This window comes from Myotis nattereri (assembly GCF_964212035.1).
Source record: "Myotis nattereri genome assembly, chromosome: 1".
Classification (NCBI taxonomy): Eukaryota; Metazoa; Chordata; class Mammalia; order Chiroptera; family Vespertilionidae; genus Myotis; species Myotis nattereri.
The window spans coordinates 186183309-186209960 of NC_138075.1; the positions used below are offsets into that span (position 1 = coordinate 186183309).

At 40.0% G+C, this 26652-nt stretch overlaps 1 protein-coding gene across 2 annotated transcripts in view; it reads right to left on the minus strand.

The window, feature by feature from the left end:
- Positions 1 to 26652, minus strand: part of SLC4A4 (solute carrier family 4 member 4) — a 282065-nt gene that overhangs the window by 127238 nt on the left and 128175 nt on the right. For both annotated transcript variants that reach the window (XM_081095570.1, XM_081095571.1), the window contains one exon: positions 5231 to 5307. In XM_081095570.1, the coding sequence (XP_080951696.1) occupies positions 5231 to 5307 (77 nt within the window). The remainder of the gene's footprint in view (positions 1 to 5230; positions 5308 to 26652) is intronic.

The window sequence follows — 26652 nt, forward strand, 5'->3', positions numbered from 1 at the left end:
CTGGCTGAGCCATGAAAAAGAAAAGGAGGTGCTGTTACGTTTTCCCGGCACTGTGAACAAAATAGCTATGAATAAAAAAGAAGTGTCTCTTGCCCTTTGTGATAGCATGGAGGGACCTGGAGAGCATTATGCTAACCAAACAAGGCAGTCAGAGAAAGACAAGTATCACATGATCTCACTTATCTGTGGAATTTAATGAACAAAACAAACTGATGAACAAAATAGATCCAGAGACATGGAAGCATGGAACAGGCTGACGAATATGAGTGAAGGTAGGTGGGTAGGTGGGTGGGGAGAGATTAACCAAAGAACTTACATGCATATATGCATAACCCATGGACACAGACAATAGTCTGGTGAAGGCTGGGGTGGTTGTGGGGTGTAGGGTGAAGGGGGTCAATGGGAAAAAAGGAGACATCTGTAATACTTGCAACAATAAATATACATTTAAAAAAATAAAATAGCTATTCATGTTAAAGGAAGCTTTATGTGAACCTTAGGATGGGAATCTTCAAAACGATGAAAAGTCGTCTCAGCTGAATGTAGCTGACTTGCTCCTACATTACGTATGTGTCAGAAAAGGATTCGGGGTTGTTTAATCACAAAATGTTTCTAATTTTCATTTTAAGGCAGTTGTGGCTTAGCAGTCTCAAATCTCATACATGGCTTAATGGTTTCATCCTCTTACTCTCTGACAAAATATTTACATTCAGCTCTATTTCTGCAAAAGACTAAGACTTCAAAAATAGAAATCAAGACAGCCAAGTATATTTAAAGACAACAGGCAATAGATAGTGCTAAAAATGATTATAATACACTTTAGAAATTAACCTTGGGCCAAATTCCACCAGAAGATCTATGGATAGGATCTCAGAAAAACTAGCTAAGTAATGAGTATCATGGAAGTGATAACCAGACAAGAAGTTCCAAGGATCTGAGCCCCAAGTCTCTCCCTGAGAATCTGTGAGGTATTTCTACGACTACTTCATCTGCTGCAATCTGTGGACTGCAATTTCACTTAAGGTTGGTCATGTAATTGTGAAGTGTTATTGCATTATTGATAAACCCAGGAAAAGAAATGTCAAGCCCTTTTAAAGTCACTGTACACTGAGCACAGCACTTCCACCAGAGAGTTAAGGCTAAGCAGTAACATGGTGAGAAGGATTTTCTTATCCTCACAGCTAATTCCAAACCCACATGAAAATGAGAACGAAACCCGTTATGTTTGATAAGCACTCACCATACTTGTACATTTTTTAAAATATATTTTGATTGATTTCAGAGAGGAAGGATGAGGGAGAGAGAGAGAGAAATATCAGTGATGAGAATCATTAATCGGCTGCCTCCTGCATGCCCCCTACTGGGGATCAAGCCAGTAACCCAGGCATGTGCCCTGACTGAGAATTGAACCCTGACTGCCTGGTTCATAGGTCCACACTCAATCACTGAGCCACACCAGCCAGGCACTTGTATGCTTTTAAAAGAACAGAGAACGAATATAAGGGGAAAGAAAAACTAATCAATATAAGGTAATTGGGGAAGATAATTGGATAATGGAAGAGAAAATTGTCCATAGCAACAAAATAGAAGAGATTATTTATGTTGATTTATAAGTAGATGAGTTCCAGATGTATTTTTTAAATCTACTTCTCCCAGGTGTTTTTCTGCTTAATAAATATAACATCCAAGTTGGAATATTGCTGAAGCATTGAATCACCTAAATTCTGGCTATGGTCTTCTTCTGCCGTTCACTATTTTAAGCTATTTCTCCGCAGGGCAGTGCTACTGAAATCATCAGCATACAGGCTTGGCAGAGCCAGAGAGAAAAAGTACAGTCCACAGATTTGTTTCTTCTGTTTTTCCCAAAACAGAATCTCATAAAAAACATGCCCTCAAATTCTGTCACGATGTAGCTGACAGAATGAGAAATTCGGCTCCTGTTCGTAACTCTGACCGTCAAACCCATTTCTTGTGCTACTGAGAAGTCACATAGCTCCAGGAAGTAGGGAGGCACCGTCGCAACTGTTCAAATGGTATCCAGGCAGAACAATCAGTCAATCAGAAACTTTAGTTCCAGTGGGATGAAAGTTTTTGGGGCCAACTTGGAAAAGCCTACAGAACAAGTTTGACTTGACTGCCAAGATCATTTCCAGGACACTGGCTAATTAATTATAAAAGCTTTTTCAAAACAAATTTGAGCCTGGCAACCTTTTTTCCTACCCAAAGAGAGACGAAAAAAGCAAGTTCAAAATAATAAAAGCCCAGGATTGTTGTGCTGTTGTGTTTTTTTGCCATAGCTTCGTCTTCTTTGCAAGCCCATTTTCTTCTTAGCACCTTTGTATTTGAAGTTACTGGAACAGTGGTAATAGAAACTGGAACTATAGCTTGAATTCCTACTCTACCTTGGGTCATAGACAGGTCATGGGTCGGTCACAAAGCTTCTCTTCAAATCCTTTCGTGGGAAGCAAAGAACAGAGCTTCTTCCTCTTTGGGGGGAGGATAAAGAGCTCATTGCATTAAGTCTGGCTGTTACTAGTATATTAGATAAATGGAGATGGATATTGCTCTTTTAAAGATATCCTCATCAACCTCATTTTCAGGCTTTGAAAACAAAAAGAACTAAACCCCTGAATTTAATCTCCCTAGATTCATCTTACTCTGAATCTTCATAAATATAAGATGCTAGTGATAGTCAGCAAAGATTCTGGTTTCAAGGACAACATCACACAGGTTTTATAGTAAAATCAACACCCGGGAACATAATGTCCAGCCTATTTCTTCTAATACAAAATCTTGTGCAGGACACCTCTGAAACTGTTGGATTTCTTCTGCACATGCCCATATATGAAGAGACCCAAGAAGGTAAGAAATTTCTCTCAGCATTTATCAGCTGCTTATTGACAAATTCCTGGCCAAAGAAGAACTGTCACGAATAAAAGAAGCCTTCCTCAAAGAGTATGTCAACCAGATATTCCTAACTCTGCCTCATCTAGAATCAAGACCCCCGGCAAACCTCATAATTAGTGTTGCTTGAGACCTGACATAGAGGCTGGCATAGCATAATTGTATAATCAAATATTAGTTAAAGGAATGAATGAATTAAGGTACCACAATTCTTATCAATCACCATCTCATACCTGGATCACAATCATGTAGCTAATCTACTACTGTTCCTCTCAGTTTCCCCACAGAATCAGAAATAGATTTAGGGCTTCCCCACTTTTATTGCCATACTGTATGAACAATCAAAATCAAGAGCCAGAACAAGTTGATGCTATTGAATTAATATCTGATATACTTGTAAAAAGAAAACAATCACATATAACATGTAAAAACTGTGGATCTATGTTGGTTCCCCATAGTTCTATTTTTTTTTTCTGTTCAACTTAATAGCCCTTGAAAATCTATAATGTAAACCATGGCTATTGAGCCCCTGACATCCATATTTTATTTAACCAAGTACTTTTCTAGGGAGCATTCCTTAAGCGGTCTTTTCTAAGACTCCCTGTTGCTTCTTTAGTGAAAATCACCATTTAGGACAATGTATTTAATCTTTTTAAGCCTAAATTTCCTCATTTGCACCAACCACATGTTATGGGCATGCATAAATTCTTAGCTTAGGGCCTGGCCAATAATAAATGCTCAATAAATGTTAACTATTATTTTAAAAACTAGAGGCCTGGTGCACAAATTCGTGCACACTGAGAAGAAATTAATTAGAAAAAATATTTTAGAGGCCGGGTAGGGACCATGGAAGGTTGGCTCCAGGGTGTGTCTGGCCCGTCTCGCCCAGTCCTGATCAGCTGGACCCTAGCAGCAAGCTAACCTACCAGTCGAAGCATCTAACCCCTGGTGGTCAGTGCCCATCATAGCCACTGGTTGAGTGGTCTACCAAATGGTCAGACACTTAGCATGTTAGGCTTTTATATATAGAGATGTTGTTTGATAAATACTGAATGGAACCAAGATGTGCGAAATAGTGTTGAGGGAAATTCTCAATAAGTCCTAGTGGACTGAGTTTTCCCTTTTCTGCTGCTGTATTCCATATTTAATGATCTTCTCCCCATCATTTCAAGAGGCAGGAAAGGGAGGGGAGGAGGGCTATCCACATTAGCATTTCAAGGGGAAGTAGAACTAGGAGTAAAGAATTAATCTCAATGTAAAGAGGGAGGAAATTAGGCCTGGCCAAAGCAAAACATCCCTCTTCTAGGGAACAAAAATAAATTAAGATGAGAAAGATAACATCAGATTTCAGAGCATCTTAAAAGTCATACAGGCAATTCTGAACTTAACTTTATAGGAAGCCATTACAAGCTTTTAATCCAAGGGAGAAATGGAAGGGCAATATTTTACAAAGTGTTAAATTGTGAGAAAATGGAGACAAGGAATTAGCTCCAAAGGCTTTTCTAGCAACACAGTCTAAGATGATAATGGCCCTGTTAGGGGGCTACTGGTGAGAAGAAGGAAGAATCCAAATGTTATTTCATGAGAAAGAACATGAATTTCATCTTCCCTGTACTTTTTACAAATGTTGTTAAAGAGAAGCATCCTCATAAAGAAGAAATGTACAATTCAGATTTATTTATTCAGGTAAAAATTTCACCCATTCAGTCCACACAACTGGTTTTGGGTTTTATTGCACAATGCAAAATTGTATCTGCTCACCATTTTCTATTATCCCCAGATATTCTCCCAACTGGAAAATGGTCCCGTTTCTACCATATTTTTTTTTAAAGAAAGAAAATTGAGACTCAAACCCTAATTGCTCTACATTTCAAATAGCCTACCTACTATGTATTTTAACAGACAAATCTTCAGCTAACAAAACTACATTACCTTTGCCAAAAATATACCCAAGAGTGAACAATTGCCAGAATTTTAGTTCTTTCTTTACCAATGCACTTTTTCATAAAGTTTTTCATTTAATCCTCACAATAACCCTGAGGTAGGGATTATTATTACTATTTTAAAGCTAATACAACTATAGTTACAATAAATTGCCCAAGAGACTACATCTATTAAAGGCTGAAGTCAAGACTCTAATTCTTGGGTTCTGAACTCCAAATCCCTTTCACATACAGGCTCCCCTTCCCTCAGAAAAAGTACAAAAACCTCATCTACACATATTGGTTCTTTTCAGTCAGGGAACTATCATTTCTAATCTTTTCCTAGCATCATCTAGATATGCATTTAGTCTTACATTTCAAAGGAGCAAGAATTCTTTGCTTACCTGGTCCTTCTCAGGTTTATCAGAAATGTCATTCAGACTGGCAGAAGTCAGATTCCTATGGGTCAGGGCTGGGCTACCTGGAAAAACAAAAGCATATCCTAATTAAAGAGTTCTTCTCAAAAGCACAGAGACTCTGGCTGTATATTTCATCAACACTAGTAGATGATGATGGACATGGTGATGATGCTTTAGCTACGATAAAGGTTGGGCGCAGACACGGTTAAATGGAAAGTATGAAAAATCTCCCATAACTTGTTAAAGTCTGACTGCCAGTCTCTATTTTAAGGTAAGTTACACTTTGAAAAAACATCAAGAACAATAGGCATAAAAACAAATGTACTCCTGGTTTGGTTTGGTTTTTGTCACGGCCCTTTCACACATGTCCTAACCTACCAGGTGTCCTTTCCTTTTCCTCTCCCCTGCACAGCCAGGCTTTCTCCTATCAGCAGAGCTGGTCCCAGATTCAGGCCTACTGTCCTCTCTCCCAGGCCCCTGCAGTCCTTTCTAGGACATCCCTCATTCCAATCAACACAAAAAGCTATCTGTGTTCCTTTCTCTAGCTAACATTTTAATCAAAATATCTCTCCTGCCCTAAATGGTTTGGCTCAGTGGATAGAGTGTTAGCTTGCAGACTGAAGGGTCCCAGGTTCGATTCCAGTCAAGGGCACATGCCTGGGTTGTGGGCTCAATCCCTAGTAGGGGGCGTGCAGCAGGCAGCCAATCAATGATTCTCTCTCATCATTAATGTTTCTATTTCTCTCTCCCACTCCCTTCTTCTCTGAAATCAATAAAAATACATTTTTTAAAAAAGAATTATTTCTCCTTAGTAGGCATCTGATCCAGAATCTCCATTCTTTGCCTCAAAATGGTGTTATCACAGGCCCCCCTTAGTTCCTGCATTCCCATTTGCCAAACTAAAATAAGTGTGTCCCTTCTTCCCACTTAACATGCCAAGCTCCATATTCAAGTCAAAGGATGGTTCCATCAGGAATGCTTCAGGGGGACCAAGCTCTCACGCAACATAGCTGCTGTAGGTAATATCCACTGGCAATCCAGTCAGTGATTTTAGACACTGTTATACAACCACAGAGAGGAAGGATGTCTGGAAGAGTGAGAGACCATTTTCAAGTAGACTGTGTTAATAATACTGAACTTTCATTCTGCAGTTGGCCTGAAATCTCTAGGCTTACTAAGCAAAAGAGGAACTTTTCAAAAGCCAGGGTGCTTGACCCACCCCTGCAGGGTGCTGAGTAATGCATTCATCCTTAATCCTCAATAGTCTGACTCAGGCTGGTCTTCACACCAAGAGGACAAGGGTTGGGGAGAAAAGCGCAGCAGAAGTTCCAACACAGCTTCACATTTGCTTCCAAAAAATTATTTATTACAGACTTTAATTCCTTCCGGTCAAAACTTCAACACAGAATTTTACAAAAGATTGCAAGCTACTCCTAATAATTTAATGTGTATATGCCAGCAGCTCTTTAAATTATATAATTGTCTTTAACTACTAGATAAGGAAAATCACAATTTTCTGGGGCTGACAGACAGGATGCTTTCCGCTCCGTTGCATTTCATTGAGTAAGCATGTCCTAGGTCTCTGTGAGCCTTTACCTGGTGGGTTATTTTATTCTAGGAAAATTTGAGCACAGAGCATTTTTCAAAGGAAAGAGCTGAAAAAAATGCTTTACGGGCAATATCAAAAGAACTTCTTTGAAGGCCACATTTTCTTCTTTGAACTGCAGGCACACCACTGGATACAAGCAATACCAGGTACAAACACGAATGCCCCAAGATAATGTTGGGTTTGAAACGCATGGGTAAGGAGTAGATACAATTTTGCACTTTATGTTTAAAAACAAAACCAGTTATTTAAAGTAAAGAAATCTAAACTCTATACTCCTACATCAATGAAGCCTTAGAAATACTAATTATAAGTTAAAAGTAGCTTAGGTAAGCGATTAGATAAGACTAATTTCTAATTATAAAGCAATCGTATTAAGTGGAAGTACTGAAATAAATTGAAAGCAGTCTTTCATTAAGTAATTTAAATTTCCTGGGCAATATCCTAAACTCACTCACTGATTTGCTTTGGAAATACTGCAAAGGTGCATTTCAACCCAAGAACTGCCCTAACTGCTGCAAAATCTGAATATGTAGAAGCCAAATGAATAAGGTCTTTATTATGATGGTAATCTGAATTGATGTCACCACTTTTCCAAGAAACCTCATATACTGTCTCATCATTTCTCATTTCTGAAAGACAGCTATCTATATTTGTGTTATATGGGGAAAGAAGAGGCACAGGTCCAAGGAAGAGGAAGGAACCAGATGGGGAAAAGAAGGCCAGTGTTAAGAAATAATCAACTCTATTGTCCCTCCTACCCTTAACTTTTCTCATTAATAAAAGTACTATTTGAAAGTAAAATTAGGAACATTTCCTAATGTTTAACTTTATAATACACTAGAAGAATCCAAAGTCAACACTTTTAGGTAAACCCTAAGCAAGATGATCAGCATTCTTCAATCTTTTCCCACCTCCCTCCCTAACAAAATCCTCACCCCTACACCCTCACACCTTGAACCAGAAACAAATGCTTCCCAATTCCCAACCTGTGGCCCCAGGCCAACAGCATCAGCACCACATGAGAACTTGTTAGAAATGCAAACTCCTGGGACTCACCTCAAATCTATATCAAAACTCTCGGTCTGGGGCTTAGCAGTGTGGGCACTAACAAACCTTGGAAGTGATTCTGAAACATGCTAAGGTTTTGGAATTACTGCTCGAAATAAACCAGTTATCTTAACCGAAGGGTGTCTCAGTCAGAATCAGAGTTGAAAGGAGTTTATATAAGCTGAAGTAGCCAGAGTGGCCGTTCTGATAACCTTGCTCTCCCCCAAGCTTCTGCTTCAAACTGTCATATCTCACGCAAATCAGTAAATTAGCATCCTTGCCACATCTACAGACAAAAATGATCAGACCCGGCTTTTCCTCTAAATCATCACCTACGCTATCAAGTAAATAACTAACTTTGTTTTGGAAGCTCACTGTTTAATTAGCCTTTTCCAGAAACATACCACCCAATTCAAAAAGGCAAGGACAAGAGCCAAAAGAGATGACAAACCAGATTACATCTGGGAATCAGAAATCTGAGTGTGGCATTTTAGCCAACCCAAAAGCTGTTACACAACAGGTCCCTAACAACGTTCTATTGTGGATATTTTGCACCTGACATTCAATAAGACGCACTGTCAGAACACACCCGTGCTTTCTATTTAGAGTTTTATCTTATAATGTAAACTCATGATACTGCAGTCCTGAGTGGGTGGAGGCAGCAGAGGAAAATGTCTCCTTGTGCCAGGAAGGGGTGTTACAAGGATACCTGAAGCGTGCTGCCACTTGTGCAGGTGGTGATTCCTTTACTCGGAGCTTCCACCAGCAGGCACCTCCACTCTGAAATCCAGGGCATACTTAAAACTGTTCTTGGTCCAAAGAAATTTTGGGTTTTTAAGTGTTGGATTTTAAAAAGACGAAAAAAAGGGCCAGCCTTCTTGTGCATTAATTATAATGAATTCGCATATCCCTGATTTCTTGCCATAAGAAAAAGAAAGCTTTGGAGAATCACATTTTCAAGCAGTTTCACACAATCAAAAACAATTTCATTTTCAAAGTACCCACTTGGCAGGTACATACTGTCTTCTATAAAAACTAATTGCATTCTGTACTAAGTTTGAAAATCATTTTTATTCTTTAGCACACATGTAGCAATTCATAAAATCCTCTGCAATTATATCTCTTCGATAAAATAAAAAGGAGTGAGGAGAATGTACAGCATAGGAAGAGGATGATGTGTAAAAGTGTACATATTAGCCTGGCAGCTGTGGCTCAGTGGCTGAGCATCAACCCATGAACCAGGAGGTTATGGTTTGATTCCCTGGGTTGCAGGCTTGATCCCCATTGTGGGTGTGCAGGAGGCAGCCAATCAATGATTCTCTCTCATAATTGATGTTTTTATCTCTCTGTTCTTCTCCCTTTCTCACTCTGAAATCAATAAAAACATATTTAAAATGTTTTAATGAAATGGTGTACATATTAGATAAAAATACAAATATGTATGTAATGACACATATATTGCCACACGCACACCTCATACCTTTATAATAAGCCAACAGAGGACCTAGGAACAAGGTAAAACAAAGATCACAGGGGCTATGAGGTAAACTGAGTTTTTATTCTTCCTAATAATTAAATAACACTTTTAAAATATATTGTTATATTATTTTGCCCTGACTGGGAATTGAACCCTGACCTCCTGGTTCACAGGTCGACGCTCAACCACTGAGCCATGCCAGCTGGGCATTAAATAATATTGTTAGCATAAAAATAACTAAGGTAACTTACATGTAATGGACATTTAAATGAAACTGGGCATTAATGTCAGAAAGTTTAGAGCTATGTGTATGATCTGAACTGCTTGGGACCACAAAACAATATGTAGTTTCAGAATAATGAATACTAATATGTTCTGTCTCCCAATGACTCACTGATGGTTTCCCCCTGCCCTTCTTGTTATAACAAATCTACTAGAAAATGTCTGTATCTAAGATTAAGGACCAACTAATCTTTTTTAGTAGTAGGTACTTTAACTTCCATTATCTTAATCCTTACATAAACACTTTGAGGTTAGTATTGTTATTACCACTTTAACATAAACATGAACTCCAAGGCAGTTAAATTTATGGTCACACAGCAAGTGGTAAAAACATAATTTAAATCTGAATCTCTTAATACCAATCCCACTGCCTCTGAGAAAAAAAAATGGTCTATGTAATTTACATAAATAAACACATAAACTTCACTTCTAATGAAGAGAAAATTTAAAGTATAACTACAAAGAATATATCCCACTTCCATGCCAATTGTGTGCAATATAATATTACTAAAAATGTTTAAGATAAAAATGCTCTTGGCTTCCAATTTTAGATGTTCTCAAAAATGAAATTTACATTTCTTTGTGTTTTCATTTTCATAAAGGAAAAAATGGGGGGGAGAAGGGGGCAGATATTCAACTCAGTCTGTTTAGCACTGAGATTAAATAGTAACTCCAAACCACTGCTCTGTAACAAAAAAAAGGAAAATATGCTAAAAACAATAGCAATGTAATTATAAAAGCAATAATGCCACATGCTTCTGAATGTGCTAATTCACAGACACAGCTAGGTGTCTATAAGGTCCCACAATGATCATACAGCCAATTCTTCATTATTTCCATGTTGGTGTTCTGCATTTCAGGTTACTCCAACTGCAATTCCCATTTCAACCACTTATCAGGAATAGAATGAGACAGAATAAATCACAATAATTTTAACTGAGAAAGTCTAGAAGGAATTGCTAATGGATAAGCTTACATTTTATCAGATCAGTTTCCTAGTCTTCCATGGCAACAGAATTTTAAGAGCTCTCCCCACCAAAAGCAATATTAAAATAAGCATGTCATTAAAAATTCCAACCCCTTCTCATTCCCTAATTCCAAATAAAATACAGAAATATTTAAAATGTAAATATTAGACTAAGAAAAGTTAAAAATATCATCAGAAGGAGCTCTCTGAAGGAATTTCATAACTAAGAGGAAATCAATTTGAATATTTTTGCTTCTTTCAATTGCAATTGTTATGTTTTATTTAGAGAACTGCTGTCTGTTTATGATTTAATATAATGTAAACTCCAAGGGTCCAGAGCCAAGGCCTTCAGTTTATCTTGTTCACAGTTCTAGCCTCTGAGCTTGGCACTCTAGTGGCACTTAATAAGTATTTGTGAATGAGTGAATAATAACTGGGTATTGTTTTACCTCCATTTGAGTTACTATAAGCACTACTGTTCAGAGTCCATTTCCGATGGAGGGAGATGCTGTGTGCACACTTCAATAGCCTTGAAAAGCCTTAGAATAAATAAGGAAGAAGTTTGTAGCTGGCCCAGAACTAACAGAAGGAAAGGACTCTGCCAAAGTAGCTTAAAGCCATCAGTCGGCAGTGGAACAGATTAAAAAAAAAAAACAAAAAACAAAAAAAACACCCTGTAAAAAAAGAATCAAGAGGTGAGAATAAGAGGAGAAAATAAGGGAGCATGTTGGCACTTCAGCAGAAGGAAAGGAGAGCCTTAGGTAGAAAAGTCTAAGAGAAATGAAATAACTCAAATATTGTAATTGGCTTTGAAAGTTAAGCAAATTTGGAGGAAGGAAGAAGACTTGAAAAGACCCAGATAACTATCAAAGTATGTGAGTCAAGTTCTAGCCAAAAGCTAGTCATCCCTAATGTATGGGGCAAAGGTAATGGAAGGGACATCCTTCTAGAGAGAAACAGAAGGGCACAGAGGCCAAACCACAACATAATAAACACCTATGCCAATGAGTCCTCACAGAGACTACTCTACTTTTAAAGACCATTCTCTACCTGTTGAGATCTCAGCTGTTCAGATGCCACTTAATAATCTTCCCAACTTCAACTACCTTCACCCTATTCTCTCCCGTTTTTGAGTTTTCTGCTACTCTTTGGGCTTTTCCCCGAGAGTCAATGTTAGGTCTTAGACTTCAACATCAAATAGACAAGGTTCACCTCTTCTAATTCTTTTAAAATTTCTATCAACAAAAAAAAAAGGCTCTAACCATGGATACTCCCATCTAATCTAATAAAAGACAAACATGCAAATTGACCATACCTTCGCTATGCCTTAAGACATGCCCACCAGCCAATCAGAGCACTATATGCAAATTAACCCAACCAAGATGGTGCCTGGCAGCCACAGAGCTGAAGCAAGCAGGAGGCTTGGTTGCTCCAGTGATGGAGGAAGCCAAGCTTCCCAGCCAGCTCTGAGCTCCACTGGAAGCAACAAAGTTTCAAATAGAAGATAATAAACCCCAGATACCTGCGTTCAGCTGGCCGTGGCCATGGAGCTGGAGTGAGCAGGAGCCAGCTCTGAGCTCCACTGAAGGCAACAAAGCTTCAATTATAGAAGGTAAATAAATCCCAGAATAAAAAGAAAAAAAGAGGCTGGGAGCTTCCATCACCAGGGGGCTTGGCCAGCCTGAAAACGGCCCTCAGCCCCTCACCCAGACTGGCCAGGCACCCCAGTGGGGACGCCCCACCCTAAAGGGGGTGCAGCCAGCCTGAAAACAGCCATCAGCCCCTGACCCAGGCTGGCCAAACCTCCATGGAGTGAGGGTCCCCACTGGGGGGGACTTCAATAGCCTGAAAACACCCATCAGCCCCTCACCCAGGCTGGCCTGGCAGCCCAGTGGGGACCCCCACCTTGAAGGGGGTGTGACCAGCCTGCAAACACCCATCAGCCCCTCACCCAGCCTGGCCAGACACCCCAGCAGGACCCCCACCCTGATCCAGGACACCCTTCAGGGCAAACCAGCCGGCCCCCACCCGTGCACCAGGCCTCTATCCTACATAGTAAAAGGGTAATATGCAAACTGACCCTAGCTGCAGAACGACTGGGAATGACTGATCACTATGACACACACTGACCACCAGGGGGCAGACGCTCAATGCAGGAGCTGCCCCTGGTGGTCAGTGCGCTCCCACAAGGGGAGCTCTGCTCAGCCACAAGCCAGGCTGATGGCTGCCAGTACTGCGGTGGTGGTAGGAGCCTCTCCTGCCTCCTCAGCAGCACTAAGGATGTCTGACTGCAGCTTAGGCCTGCTCCCCGCTGGCAAGTGGACATCCCCCAAGGGCTCCTGGGCTGCCAGAGTGATGTCTGGCTGTCAGCTTAGGCCCAATTCCCCAGGGGGCGGGCCTAAACCAGCAGGTGGTCATCCCCCAAGGGATCCCAGACTGCAAGAGGGCACAGGCCAGGCTGAGGGACCACCCCCCTCCCAAGTGCACAAGTTTTTGTGCACCGGGCCTGTAGTTTTAACAATATTACACTGGATATTTAATTTCTATTATACTCTAAAACAGAGGGATTTTATTATGAAAGCATTTCATTCTCTTTCTGCATACAGACACATATAAAAGACAGTTTAGCCCTAGCCATTTTGGCTCAGAGGATAGAGCATCAGCCTGCGAACTGAAAAGTCCCAGGTTCAATTCCTGTCAAGGGCACATGCCCAGGTTGTGGGCTTGATCCCCAGTGGGGGACTTGCAGGAGGCAGCCGATCCATGATTCTCTCTCATCATGGATGTTTCTATCTCTCTCTCCCTCTTCCTTCCTCTCTAAAACTCAATAAGAATATTTTTTTAAAAAATGATAGTTTAACAAAAAACCTCTACTCAGTTGAATAAACATTCTGAGGCAAACAAGGACTGAAAAACTTACTAAATAGAAAAGCCCCTTAAAGATACTAATTCTTTCCCTGTGTCTCACATGCATGCACGCACACACCCAAAGCCTCCCCCCCCTACCAACACACACACACACACACACACACACACACACACACAAATATATATATATATATATATGAACAAAAAGTTATTCTGCCTGGCTGGCATGGCTCAGTGTTTGAGCTTTGCCCTAAGAACCACGAGGTCATGGTTTGATTCCCCGTCAGGGCACATGCTCAGGTCGCGGCCTCAATTCTGTGTGGGGTGTGCAGGAGGCGGCCGATCAATGATTCTCTCTCATCACTGATGTTTCTCTCTCTCTCCTCTCTCCTCTCTCTTCTCTCTCTCTCTCTCTCTCTCTCTCTCTCTCTCTCTCTCTCTCTTCCCCTTCCTCTCTGAAATCAATAAAAATATATTTTCTTAAAAAAGAAAAGAAAATACTAAAAACAATATAAAACCACATCAATTTAAAAAAAAAAAACTGGTGGAAGACCAACAGAAACAGCCTTCCAAAACTTTCTGGAAGAAGAAGAGCAGATGGTGTATTAGAACCTGGTACTTTTTGCAGAGTATAGAAATTGCAGTGTAAAATATGTGCAGAGAGGTACATGTCAAAAAAGATCTTCCCTGCAAAACTTCAAAAACGCTCCACACTGGAAGAGGCCAAATATAATGGGGGTTGAAAGACATGAGTTTACGGAAACTCTATGCACAGAAAGTTTACCACCACCCCAGCAGGCAGAGCACCCAGCAGCCTTTTACACCACAGGGCTGTTTGCTAAAGAGGTGCTAGAGAACACAAGGGTAATTAGTGCAGGTGTTTGTACCTCAGAGCAAAGTCTTCTGAACTCTAGAATTTAGGGGCTATATCAGGATAACATTTTCTACTCATTCAAAAAGAAATACTCTTTCTTAAATACAAATGAACAATTGAAGATGATCAAATATTTGAGAAAGCCTAAGACTAAAACACACACCAAAAAAAAGAAACCCACACAATTTCAATTTTAAAAAAATATATAATTTTAAAAGTGTAAATAAAAACTCTTACTAGTCTGCAGAGAGATTAAGAAGCTATTATAGCCTTGACCAGCGTGGCTCAGTGATTAGAGTGTCGGCCGGCACACCTAAGGTTCTCAGGGCATATACCTAGTTGTAGGTTCGATCCCCTGCCCAGGTGGGATGATGCCTGGGGGAGGCAACCAACGTCTCTCTCTCTCTCTCTCTCTCTCTCTCTCTCTCTCTCTCTCTCTCTCTCTCTCCATCCCATCCCTTCTTCTCTCCCTCCCTTACACTCTCTCTAAAAATCAGTGAAGGTAAAAATAATCCTAGGGTGCATATTAACAAAAAAAAGAAAGAAAGAAGGAAACTATTATATTCATAAAACATGTACAAGATGTTATAAAAATAGAGCAAAAAAAAATACTTTAGAATTATAATTACTTTTAAAGACCATATATCATTGCAAATAAAATAAACAATATAAAGGTTAGAAAATATTCCAAAAAAATGTAAGGGTAGAGATGTTACAGTCCTTAGCTGGTTATCTAAAGGAAGAGAGCAAAGGGAGCCAGACATTGTTGAGCACATTCAGTTGGGAAGCTGAGGCCTGTTTGCTTCACTAGGAAGCTACAGCTTCACACCCCAAGAAATCAGTATTGTCCCTCCAAGGGGATTAACACCCCTCCCTTCTCCCCACTGGTACTGGGCGGGGGAGGGGGGGGAACAAGGACATGCCCAATGGTGCAGGGGGAGGTGTTTGACCCTAGAGGCCTGTCAGTCTAGCCTAGGAGAAAAGATCATTGGCTAGGGGGGAGGCCAATGCAAGCCTATGAAATTTGGTATTTTGAAAAAGCTCCTGGTTAAAATCCCTGGAGATAAAGCATTCTCTCTCTCTCTCTCTCTCTCTCTCTCTCTCTCTCTCTCTCTCTCGGATTTGCATTCGCCCTGTGATGGCTGCCCCTGCCCTGTTACTTTCTGCTCTCTCCTGCCAGGGACCAGTCGAGCATGGGGATCTGCTGGCCACCTAAGGCTGGCAGACTGGTGGGCTCTGAGGAACTATGAAGCATAACTCTGGGCACTAGCTCTCATTGGGGCCTGCAGAAGCCACGGTGGGTCTTTCTCCACGGCTGGGTGGAGAGGGGACATTGGGGCAGGGGCAGCTATCACTAATGAACCACCCTGCCACATCACCATCTCCTGTGAGTGGGGCCTTGCAATGCTTTTCTGGGGATCCCCTGGAAGAGCCTGTTTCCCACTGGAACAAACAGCCCGAAAACCTGAGAGAAAAGATCAGGAGAACAGAGGCTACTCCAGGAAGGCCAGCAGCCGACTATTAGGAGTCCTACTAACCCAGAACAAGGCATTGAAAAAGAAAGCAGTATTAAAGAAAATATACCAGATCTAAAGGACATGTTTCTTCTAATCAAAAGGGTCCCAAGAGAAAAATAAACAAACCACACACACACACACACACACACACACACACACACACACCCTGTATGTAGATGAATCATTGTGAAATTCACAATACCAAGAATGACGAAAATATTCTAAGATTTTTTTTTTTATCTACAGAGGAAATAAAATAAGAATAAGACTTTTGGAATTCTCTTAAGCAACCCAGAATGGTAGAAGAGAATGGGACCATATTTTTAAATTTCTGGGAGAAAAATCATTTCAACCTGTATTCCTGTACTCATCCAAATAATACATGGGAAAAACAACAACAACAAACAACACAATGAAACTTTTAGGGAATAAAAAGAGGTCAACTTTTATATATGCCCTTTCATACAAAATTACTTGAAGTGTGATTTACCAAAATGAAGGAACAGACTAAGAAAAACAGATACATAATCTTGAACTCAGGAGAGCAGTGAAAGTAAAAGAACAGCAGCTGTGCAGCAGGTCTCGAGGGCCAGGTGTCTTATGCAGCAAGAGGGTGGTATGGGGCAGCGGGGGACAACGGGACGATGGATCTGCAAAAGAAGGAGGTATCTATAGGGTTCACTGTATCCCTGAGATCCTGAAAAAGTTTGGGAATAGGGGAATGTTAGCTGATTCTAAAAAATGTAATTTAAAACTCCAGGTTTAAAAAAATGTACAAAGATAAAATGTGATCAGAGTCCATTCTATAGCTTTAGAGTAAACAATATTCACATAGTCATAATAATGTTATTATGCATCTCTGACTTTAGAATTGACTGACAAAAAAACACAGATTTTATTTGTAGAGATAATAATTACAATAAGTAGTAGAAGTACTTATGACAGAAGCCTGGAAGTGAAAATAGCAAGGAGAGGGGCAAGGAAGGGAATAGTGAAGAGAGGGGTAGGGAAGTCAATATCCCTTTCCTCAAGTAAGAAGTCAAAAGATCCCACCAATACTTGCCACAAATGAATAAACATACAAAACAAATAAATAATAAAAGCACAGGTTTATTGCCTAAACATTACAAATGTAATTAACAGAACTAAGAGGAAGATACAAACATATTTAGAGGACAGAAACATGGTTGCATAAAATAGGTAAAATGTTTTCTAGAAAAGAAAAAATCAACAGACAATATCTAAGATTGATAAACCAGAAACAGCAAGGTAAGCTAATTATAAAGAGAGATAGAGATTCCTAAAATAAAATTTTTTAATAGAAACAATTTAAAGAATTACAAATGGTTGTTACAAGGACAGGCCCAGGAATATGAAGCCAAGCAGTCCATTTTTCATCTGAAATCCTTCTGTGCTCTTCAATTTCATAATGATTTGCACATAATACTTTAATAAAAATACAATACATATCTATCATATGATAAATGTTAAGTAGGTCTACTTTTATTATTTCTAAGTACCTGAGATTAAGTTGAAACATTATTGACTAGCAGACAACCTCGGAAGATTTAGTTAGATCAAATTTCAATGTAAACATTAAGATCAAAATTTAAATAAATTTAAAATCAAGTTTTAACATGCTCCATGAAATAATAAATATTTACACTATTTTTAAAATCACAGCAAGGGAAATGTTTCCTGAAGGTTCTGTCTGAATTATCAAAGATTTACACCGATAGCTTTAGTCAACAAAAACACTTATACCTGAAAATTACATGCAGGAAAAAAAAATTATGCACAGAAAAGCCATTTAATATAGTTCTGCATCAACAGCCAAATAAATACATACATATGGATGTCAATATCAATGTCGATACAGACATAGTTTATAAGTATTGGATATATTAGATATACTTATAAACTTATAGTATATCTCATAAACTGTAAGTTTATAAGTATTAGATATGTAAGTATTAGATAAGGATAAACACAGACATAGATATAAATAAAACTTTAAGAGTAATAGGCACAGTCTCTGGGCCTCCAGTCACAAATGTAGCCCCTCCTGATGGCTCTTGATTCATGGCTCACAAACAGGGATTTGGGAAAAGTCATTCAAATTGGCTTCCTGGGCAGTAACTCCACATGGCCTTGCTGACGCACATCCAATTAGTTAATACACATTGAGCAATCAGTCATCACAGGTCACCCGCAACTCAGAGAGCAGCCTCCAGAAAAGGAGGACACAAACATCTCTGGGCCCCTAATGCCTCTATCCCCCAAGTGGCCCTGAAGACTGTCCTCATTTACGAACCGTAAGTCCAGGTGACAGCAAAGGCAAGGGACAGCCCCTTTCCTGGTGTGCACTTACTCAGACCCTCCTTTTCCCCCCTTGGAGAAAATCAGCCAAGTGACCTCTAGAGTCCAAGTGGTGTGACAGCTTTGAGGCCATGTTGGGAATTCTAGGGTCATGTTGGGAATTCTGATCAGAATTAAGATGCACCCAGGATTTCCCTCTTAATGAAAAACCAGAGCTGAACTGAGATGCTTGCAGTTCCAAGCTGATCCTGTCCTACTCCGAAATCATGTCGTCATCTACTTCTAGGAAATGCCAAGGGACTCGGCTGGTGTGGCTCAGTGGTTGAACGTCGACCTATGAACCAGGAGGTCATGGTTCAATTCCCGGTCAAGGCACATGCCTGGGATGCAGGATCGCTCGATCCCCAGTGTGGGGCATGCAGGAGGCAGCTGATCAATGATTTCCTCTCATCATTGATGTTTCTCTCTTTCCTTCTCCCTTCCTCTCTGAAATCATCCAGAGGGTAAGGATCTTTAACTCCATGACACAGGTCGGCATGACACCAACTGCCATGGTGGGTGGAGGTGTACAGGGTGGTGGCTCACACCTCACCTCTCTCAGATGAACCTAACGGTCCATAAGAAGAAATACAAAAAGAACCCCAGAGATAACTTGTCAGCAAAGTATCATGGAAAGAAGACAAAGTTGAGTATGAAAAAGTGGTAAAACGGGTATAATGCGCTTTTACAGGATTGTTGAAAGGATTAAGCAGGAAAACATGTGAACAAGAGTCCTGCACAGTTGTTCAGTCAACATTCATGGTTTTCTTCTTCCCTTTGGCCTGCAACCACATGCATAAATCCCCTCAGAACTCAAGGTCCTCAGGAAACTGTGTCCTCCAGTCGCCATGGTAGGATCCCACCATGTGTAATTTTCCAGACTAAGGAGTCCAGTTCAGAGAACTGAGAGGCTGCAGCAGAGGGGTTGAAATAGTCTGAGCCAAATCAAGAAATGGGGACTGAGGCCTAAAGTAGCTGCTATTCATCACACAGAGGATATGCAGGGACTTCAGACAAACCAGAGGGCGTTCATCACACAGAGGGACTTCAGACAAGCCAGAGGTAGAGGATTTCTAGGAAAAGTGTCAGATGTCTTGCTGAGCACAGAGGTCATTCATATTTACCTGAGAAACCTATGCTTTTGATATGTTATATCATGGTGACAGAAAGTTCTTAAGGTGATCGCTACTGTGATCTGAGGAGACTGTGGTCTCAGTTCATTCTAGCACCTCTCCCTCTGATTTGAGGGCAATATATGCCTTTCTATATTTACTACTACAGTGGAATAGAGGGTGAAATGAGTAGAACAAGAGCAAAGGGTAAAACGCATGAAACCTCAATCAACAACCCCCCAAAAAGATGCAGAGACTCCAGGAATGCTTCACCAGGGTCTAGTTATGCTGTTTAACGATTGCATAAATCAGTGTGCAAAGATCCTTTTCTAGAAAATCTATTTTTGGCTAAATTAAAATGAAGAAGGGGAAAAAGCAGAAAATGAGGGGGGAAAACCTCATATCAGTAATAAACTGAATCAGTATCAAAACTTTAGCTTTGGAAATTCATCTAGTACAGTAGACTGGAATTTTCTCACAATTACATGTTATCTCTAGAGGAATATAATACAGATGGTATAAGTTTAAATGCCCCAAGGGGTATATACACTGGAAGGTTGTGTATGTTATTATAGATGTGGCTCATAGAATCACAGAATTAAAAAGTACCTGGAGATCATAACCAAGTTCTTTCCCAAACAGTTCTATAATATCAGACAGAGCCAGTCTCTTAATATCTGCTTATATATTTTGGATGACAGGAACCTTGCCACATAATGAGGCAACCAATTTCATTATAATAAAGCTCATGATTAGCTGTGGCAAATTTCTCAGGTAAGTAGCAGCATGTAGATGGACCAAGAGGCTGATGTGCCATTTCAAAGCACACATATGCATAGCAGGAGCTCACTTTCATTTAAATACACATAACTTCTTAGAAATAACGTACATCCTCATATGTTCCCAGGACTGACTTTGGATTTCATAAACAGAGGACCTTGCTTTACTTTTACAATTCTCTGGCCTGGGGAGGTGGTCTCTGCAGCCCTCATTCCCTCCCCCCTCCAAAAAAAAAAACCTGTTAAACAAAGGTACCTTGATAGGAAAAGTCTATATCCTCATACAAAAGAGATGGAACTATCTCCTTGCCAACTGGAAAATCACGGAAATTCGTGAATTGTGAAAACAAAAATTACATTCAGATCCCTATCTAAAACATCAGGAGTCTTGAGTCAGTATCTTCTCTCCTAAAATGTTCACCCATAGAGCCTGGTTCTGTTCTCTGAAGCAGCAAAGTCTACTTTCCTCCACATGTTTGTATTAAGCTAGCCCTCATCCTGCGCCAACTGAGTTTCCCTTTCTCCGATTCCTCAAAACAACATTCCTGGGCTGAGTCAGATCTCTTGCTATCTGATCACTTCCTAGATCAGCAGTCACCAACCAGTGGTCAGCAGACCATGGTGGTCTGTGAGGTCCAAAAGGTTGACGACTACTGTCCTAGCCTAGATGGTCTCTATGTTCTCATTCTCCCCCTTCAGTTGTGACTCACTCTCTCTACACACACTCCCACTTTGCTCAGGAGAATAAGTTTATCACAAATATCACTCTCCCCTTGGTAACAATTGGTTGAAGCAGTAGGTCTCTAAAGGTGAAGACTTGTCTGCCTTATTCATTGTATTTTCCCAGCACCTAGCTGAGCACTGGCCACTGAGCTGGTTAAAAATATGTACATGAGCCCTAACCGGTTTGGCTCAGTGGATAGGGCATCGGCCTGCGGACTCAAGGGGCCCAGGTTCGATTCCGGTCAAGGGCATGTACCTTGGTTGCGGGCACATACCCAGTAGGGAGTGTGCAGGAGGCAGCTGATAGGTGTTTCTCTCTCATCGATGTTTCTAACTCTCTATCCCTCTCCCATCCTCTCTGTAAAAAATCAATAAAATATATTTTAAAAATGTATTTACATGAATGAATGAATGGACAGTTTACATGAATTAATATAACACCCAAAAACTCTATCACTATAACTGGACATAGTGAATTTATCATCACTAAAGGAGAAGGGATACTACCAATTCAAGGGGATAATAATCATTCTTACTGAAGACAATAGTCTCAAACACCACTGACATCATTACAAATAAAAATAACCTACACAGCTCAGCCACTAGCTAGTCCAAAGGAAATGTCACTTTCTTACAGGCTCTAGGCAGTTCCCTCAAAAGACAGTTAAAAATTATTCAAAGATGTCCTTTAGAAATTGAAGAAATGAGTCAAGCTTGACACTGACAGCTATTCCTAAAATCCAGACCAAAGTCTAAGTGTGTGCTAGGAGAATCGATTTTTAAAGTAGCACATTTATTGAGGGGAAAACTTGTCATTACAATTGGATTTACCCTATTCTTCCTCCTCAAAAAGGATGCTGATATTAGTCTCTCTGCCACATTCACCTAACAATACTGTTCTTTGACTGGTAACCATGGTTACTACTTGCAGAACCCATCACAGCGTATGGCTCTTTCTGAAGCAAAAGCTGATCATGGCCCGTAATAGTTTGTGCGCTCCAGCTGTTTCCTGTGGTCGTTAAGAACGGGCCTTAGAAAACAGAACCATCCCAGCAAATTACACTTTGGAATGCTGACTTGTTGTCTCTCACTGAGAAATACCAGGAATTTCATTTTCTGACTTAAAACGATAAAACTCTGAATGATAAGTGTCCATACCTCTTATTAGCAGACAAGAGCACTCTCTATGGCTGAAAGTAGGAAGACCCGAAGACAGAGAGAATGAGAAGCAAAAGAGAAAAGGAAGCATGTCATCTGGAGTCTACACACCTGAATTCAAACCCTGGTGGGCCACTTACTGGATGACCTCAAGGACTCCCCTGCCACATAGGCAAGGTTACAGTAAAATAGCAACCTCAGAGTCTCATGGCTTAAAACAACAGTGACTTATTTCCCACTCATGATAATGTCCACAGTGGACTGGCTGGGCGTTTGGGCCTCCATCTTTGTCTTCAGACCAGGAATTAAATGCATGTAACTGCTCTCTAGAACACTGCCGCTATGAAGAAAACGAGAATAGTTTCCCTGGAAATGACATCCATTATTCTGCTCATGTTTCATTGGCCAAAACAAGTCCTGTGGTCGCACCTGACTTCAAATGGTTGAGGAAGTAGAATCCTCATATGTACCCAGAAGAGAGAGTTGTAACATTTGTGAATAGCCTTAATGAGTACTGTGAGTACTTAACCTCAGTGAGCCTCAGCATCTTCCTCTATAATAAGGGGTCAGTGTTGCTTAAGCTTCATAGAATATTAAATGAGACAGGGCCGGGTTGAATAGATGACAGCTGGTAGTTGCCTTGGTAGTGATATCTCAACCATGGATATAATGGTCTGGTCAACCAGAAATGGAGCCCCAGGCCCAGGAATTCTCACATTCTGCTACCAAAGAAATATCAGCAGCCAAAGAAAAGCAGCAGAGCTTCCTGATGCCACTGGGGCTGAGGCTGCTTAATTTGAGTGATGTGAAGATTCTGATCTAACAAATTCGAAAAAAAATTATTTCTGCTCTCTTTTTAGTCTTTTATCTCATTTTCAGTTTAAGTATTCATTTAAACAACAAATATTCATGAAGTGTCTATGGATCCTGAAAGGCCCTGAGTGATAAACAAATCACAGTTCTCCAAAAGAACCCCAATCTGTGCACGAAGAATCACAATTCATGAACCACACTACCACCATCACTCACAAAAAATATAGAAAAATAAAAAGGAAACTAAGCCAAATAAAATGTAGATGAATTTGAGAAGTTTATCATTCCTTCTAAGAGTGCCCAATAGTAAAAACAAAATTGGAACTGCCTATTATTCCAAAGGTTTGTCTCAAGCAAATGGATGCTGCACATTCTGGTTAAGTAGATGCTACGTTCCTCTCTTATTTGTTTTCAGATTGACAAAGTTCTTAAAGATGATGAAAGTATACCTTATCCTTATCAACCTAGTTTGGACAAATGAGATATAAGTGTGACTCAACAGTCCCCAGTTAGCAAATAATTTACCCATGGCAGACAAGATTCAGGTGGATGAATTAGTGCAGTCCAACTATTACTGAATATCTACTTAGTGTGTGGCATTGTGCTTGGCAATGGAGATTCAAAGATAAGTGGGATGTGGTTCAGGCCCTTTGAGCACTTTTCAACAATGAAGAAAACATGCTTGTACTATGGTGCAATGATAAAACAAGGCAGGAAGTATGAGAGCAGAAATGAGGGAGAGGAACTTTGGTGGAATGGAAGGAAAGGAGAAAGATGAAAAAGAATCGACTAGAAGAAATAAGAACTTCAAGGATAGGTTAAATTTAATCAGGTCAAGATATAGAGAGATTGAAAGGCATGGAATCTAAGTACATGAGAATCCAAATTATCACTGGACCTTGTAGTGCTAGAGTGGTAATGTCCACTCTAATTTGAGTTAAGGAGAGACCAAGTCAAGGCACAAGTCACAGGTTAGAAAGCCAGACTTGTGAGCATGGGCTTGAGCATATAAAGGACAAAGACTTGTCATGCAAGGTTTTTGAGCAGGAGTGACTTGTTTGCTTTTGTGACCTAGGTCACAGTTCTTCTAGCAGTTGTGGAGGATGGATATAAATGGGTAAGAATGGAAGCTGAGGAAACTAGGATATTGACATTGTTTTCACAAAGGATTATGAGGACTGACATAGAGCAGTTGTAATGGAGATTCAGTGAAGGGCAGGAAGAAAACAGGAGCGAGTGGAGAATGGAAGACAAGCAGGAGTCTGAGATGACAGGGGATTGTGCCCTGACAGGAGATGGATGAGGAGCTACTGAGATGGAGGGTGCATTAAGAGGAACAGACTTGGGGCCTGAAATATCAAAACGTAAACACCATGAATATTCAGTTTACCACAAAAAGAACAGGCAAATTTCTGAAGATTCTGCCAACAATCTTCATCAACGTAAAACTCTACTGCTAGCTGCCAAAAAGAAATTTCATTATTAACTTTGAAATTGATATCTGCAGCTAGAATATTACATTTGCTTTTCCTTCAGTCCCTTTACTCACATGTACGGACGTGCTAATTCAAGTAGTTAGATTTTAAGCTGTCTCCAAGAATTAAATCCAGATGTTGTTTGGTCTAATAAGAATGGTTTACTGTATATCTACATGAAAGGACCCCCATCAGTTTCAAATTAATCTAGTCCATCTCAGAAGTCTCCCATAAAACCACAGTCCCAGTGGAAGCCCTTGAACTGATAACCCCAGCCCTCCCTCACTATGAGAAAAGCCCTCATCCCCTATCTACAAGAGTATGCAGAAAGAGAGTATTTTCTGTACACTGTCCTTACCTAGCTTCACACTGCTCTCGGCATTGCCAAGAAGGACACATGCCAAAGTCAAGGCTACAATTTCTGTTGTGACTGAGAGGTCGTCATTAGTACTGTCTACCAAATAGTTCTGAATCTCCACCTCTGAGAAAATGGGAGGATAACAGTTCTGTAAAGTTAGGTGGAGACATATGACTCACTATGGCGATGAAATGTGAGTGAAAGTAACATATGTCATGGCTGGGCAGAAATTGAAGAGGCAGCGACAATTATTGTGGAAGTATGTATTGAGAGAAACCTTCTGTGAGCCTGGATTCTGACCAATGATGGTGAGCATAGATAGCTCCTTGAAGTTCCACATAAACATATAGTAATATGAGTAAGAAACTTCTGTGATGGTAATGAGCTGAGATGTTTGTGGTTAGTTGTCACTGTAGCATAATCCAGCCCATCTTGACTAGGGTTGTCATGAAAGGAAAAAGGTCAGGATCACCAGCTGTTCTTCCTACCCACTCAAGCTATCCTCACTGTACTATTTCTCATCAACGTTCTCTGGGAGGCAAAGGAAGAATCAAAGTTACAAAACACATAGTAGACATCATTTCTTAATGACTCTTCTACTTCACTTTCAATAATTTCAATTATTACCACTGTGCTTTAATTTTACGTTTGATTCTGCTACTCATTCTTTCAACATTCTGCTAGACACATGGAGCAGTTGTCAAACCTTTTGGTCCCAGGACACCTTTACACACTTAAAAATTATGAGTGTTTGTTTATCTTTCAATGTGTATCATATTAGAAACTAAAACTAAAATTTTAAAAATATTTATCAATTAAATTTCAATAATATTAATAAACCCATTACATGTTAGCATAAGTAATGTATTTTATGAAAAATAACTTGTTTCACAAAACAAAAAAAAAATGTGATAAAAAGAACGGCATTCACATTATTACAAATCTCTTTAATGTATGGATTAATGAAACATAACTGGATTCTCCTGTCTGCTCTGTGCTCAATCTATTGAGATATGTATGTTGTTTTGGTTGAATGGTATTTAAAAAATAAATCCTAAGACCTTTCAAACCCTCTGAAATTATCTCAGGGATACCCAGGGCTCTCCAGTCCTCACTTTAAGAAACAGTACTATAGTGCAAAGGTCAGAAAACTTTTTAGTAAATATTTTAGACTTTGTGGGCCATATGATCTCTGTTGCAAGTACATAAGTCTACAACTGTAGCATGAAAGCAGCCATTGACAATATATAAACTAATGAGTATGGCTGTGCTCCAGTAAAATTTTATTTACCAAACCAGGCAGGTAAGATTTGGTCCATGAGCCATAGTTTGCCCATCCCTGTGATAGAGGGTATCTACATGAATTAGACCTGGGCCCTGCCCTTAAGAAATGTGCAGAGGCAGTAAGATGCATACCCACACAGTATCTACACAAAGCAAAATGAGAAAATGTCATATGAGGAGTATCAAAACAGTTGCTTTCAGAAAGTCAGTCGAGAGCACCTCAAGTTAGGATGGTTTCAAGGAGATTGTGAGCCTTGAACAATAGGCAGAATTTTGACAGAAAGTCTCAGGAGAAAGGAGAGTATTCCAAGTGGAAAGAATGCCTTGGGCAAAGACACTAACAGAGGGAAGCATTCAGCAAATTCAAGTAATGGTAAGAAGCTGCTGAAATGTAGTGTAGATAAAGGGAAATACATTAGCATGAAATGCCACTTACTCAACTTTCAGTCACTGTGCAATGAGACTTGAATGCCAGGCCTAGTGTTTTGGATGTTGTTTGAGATGCACTGAGTTGCCCTTGACCATTTCCACATGAGGAGGTAATTTATCAGCCAGATATGGTAAGATTAACTGGAAGCAAAGTGTCAAATGTGATTGCATATGCCCAACTACAAGCAGTGACCACAAATAACAGGCTACTGAGTTAGACTAAACAAGAGGAAAGAAGGACCAGAACCAAAGCAATGACAGTAAGATGAGAATGGAG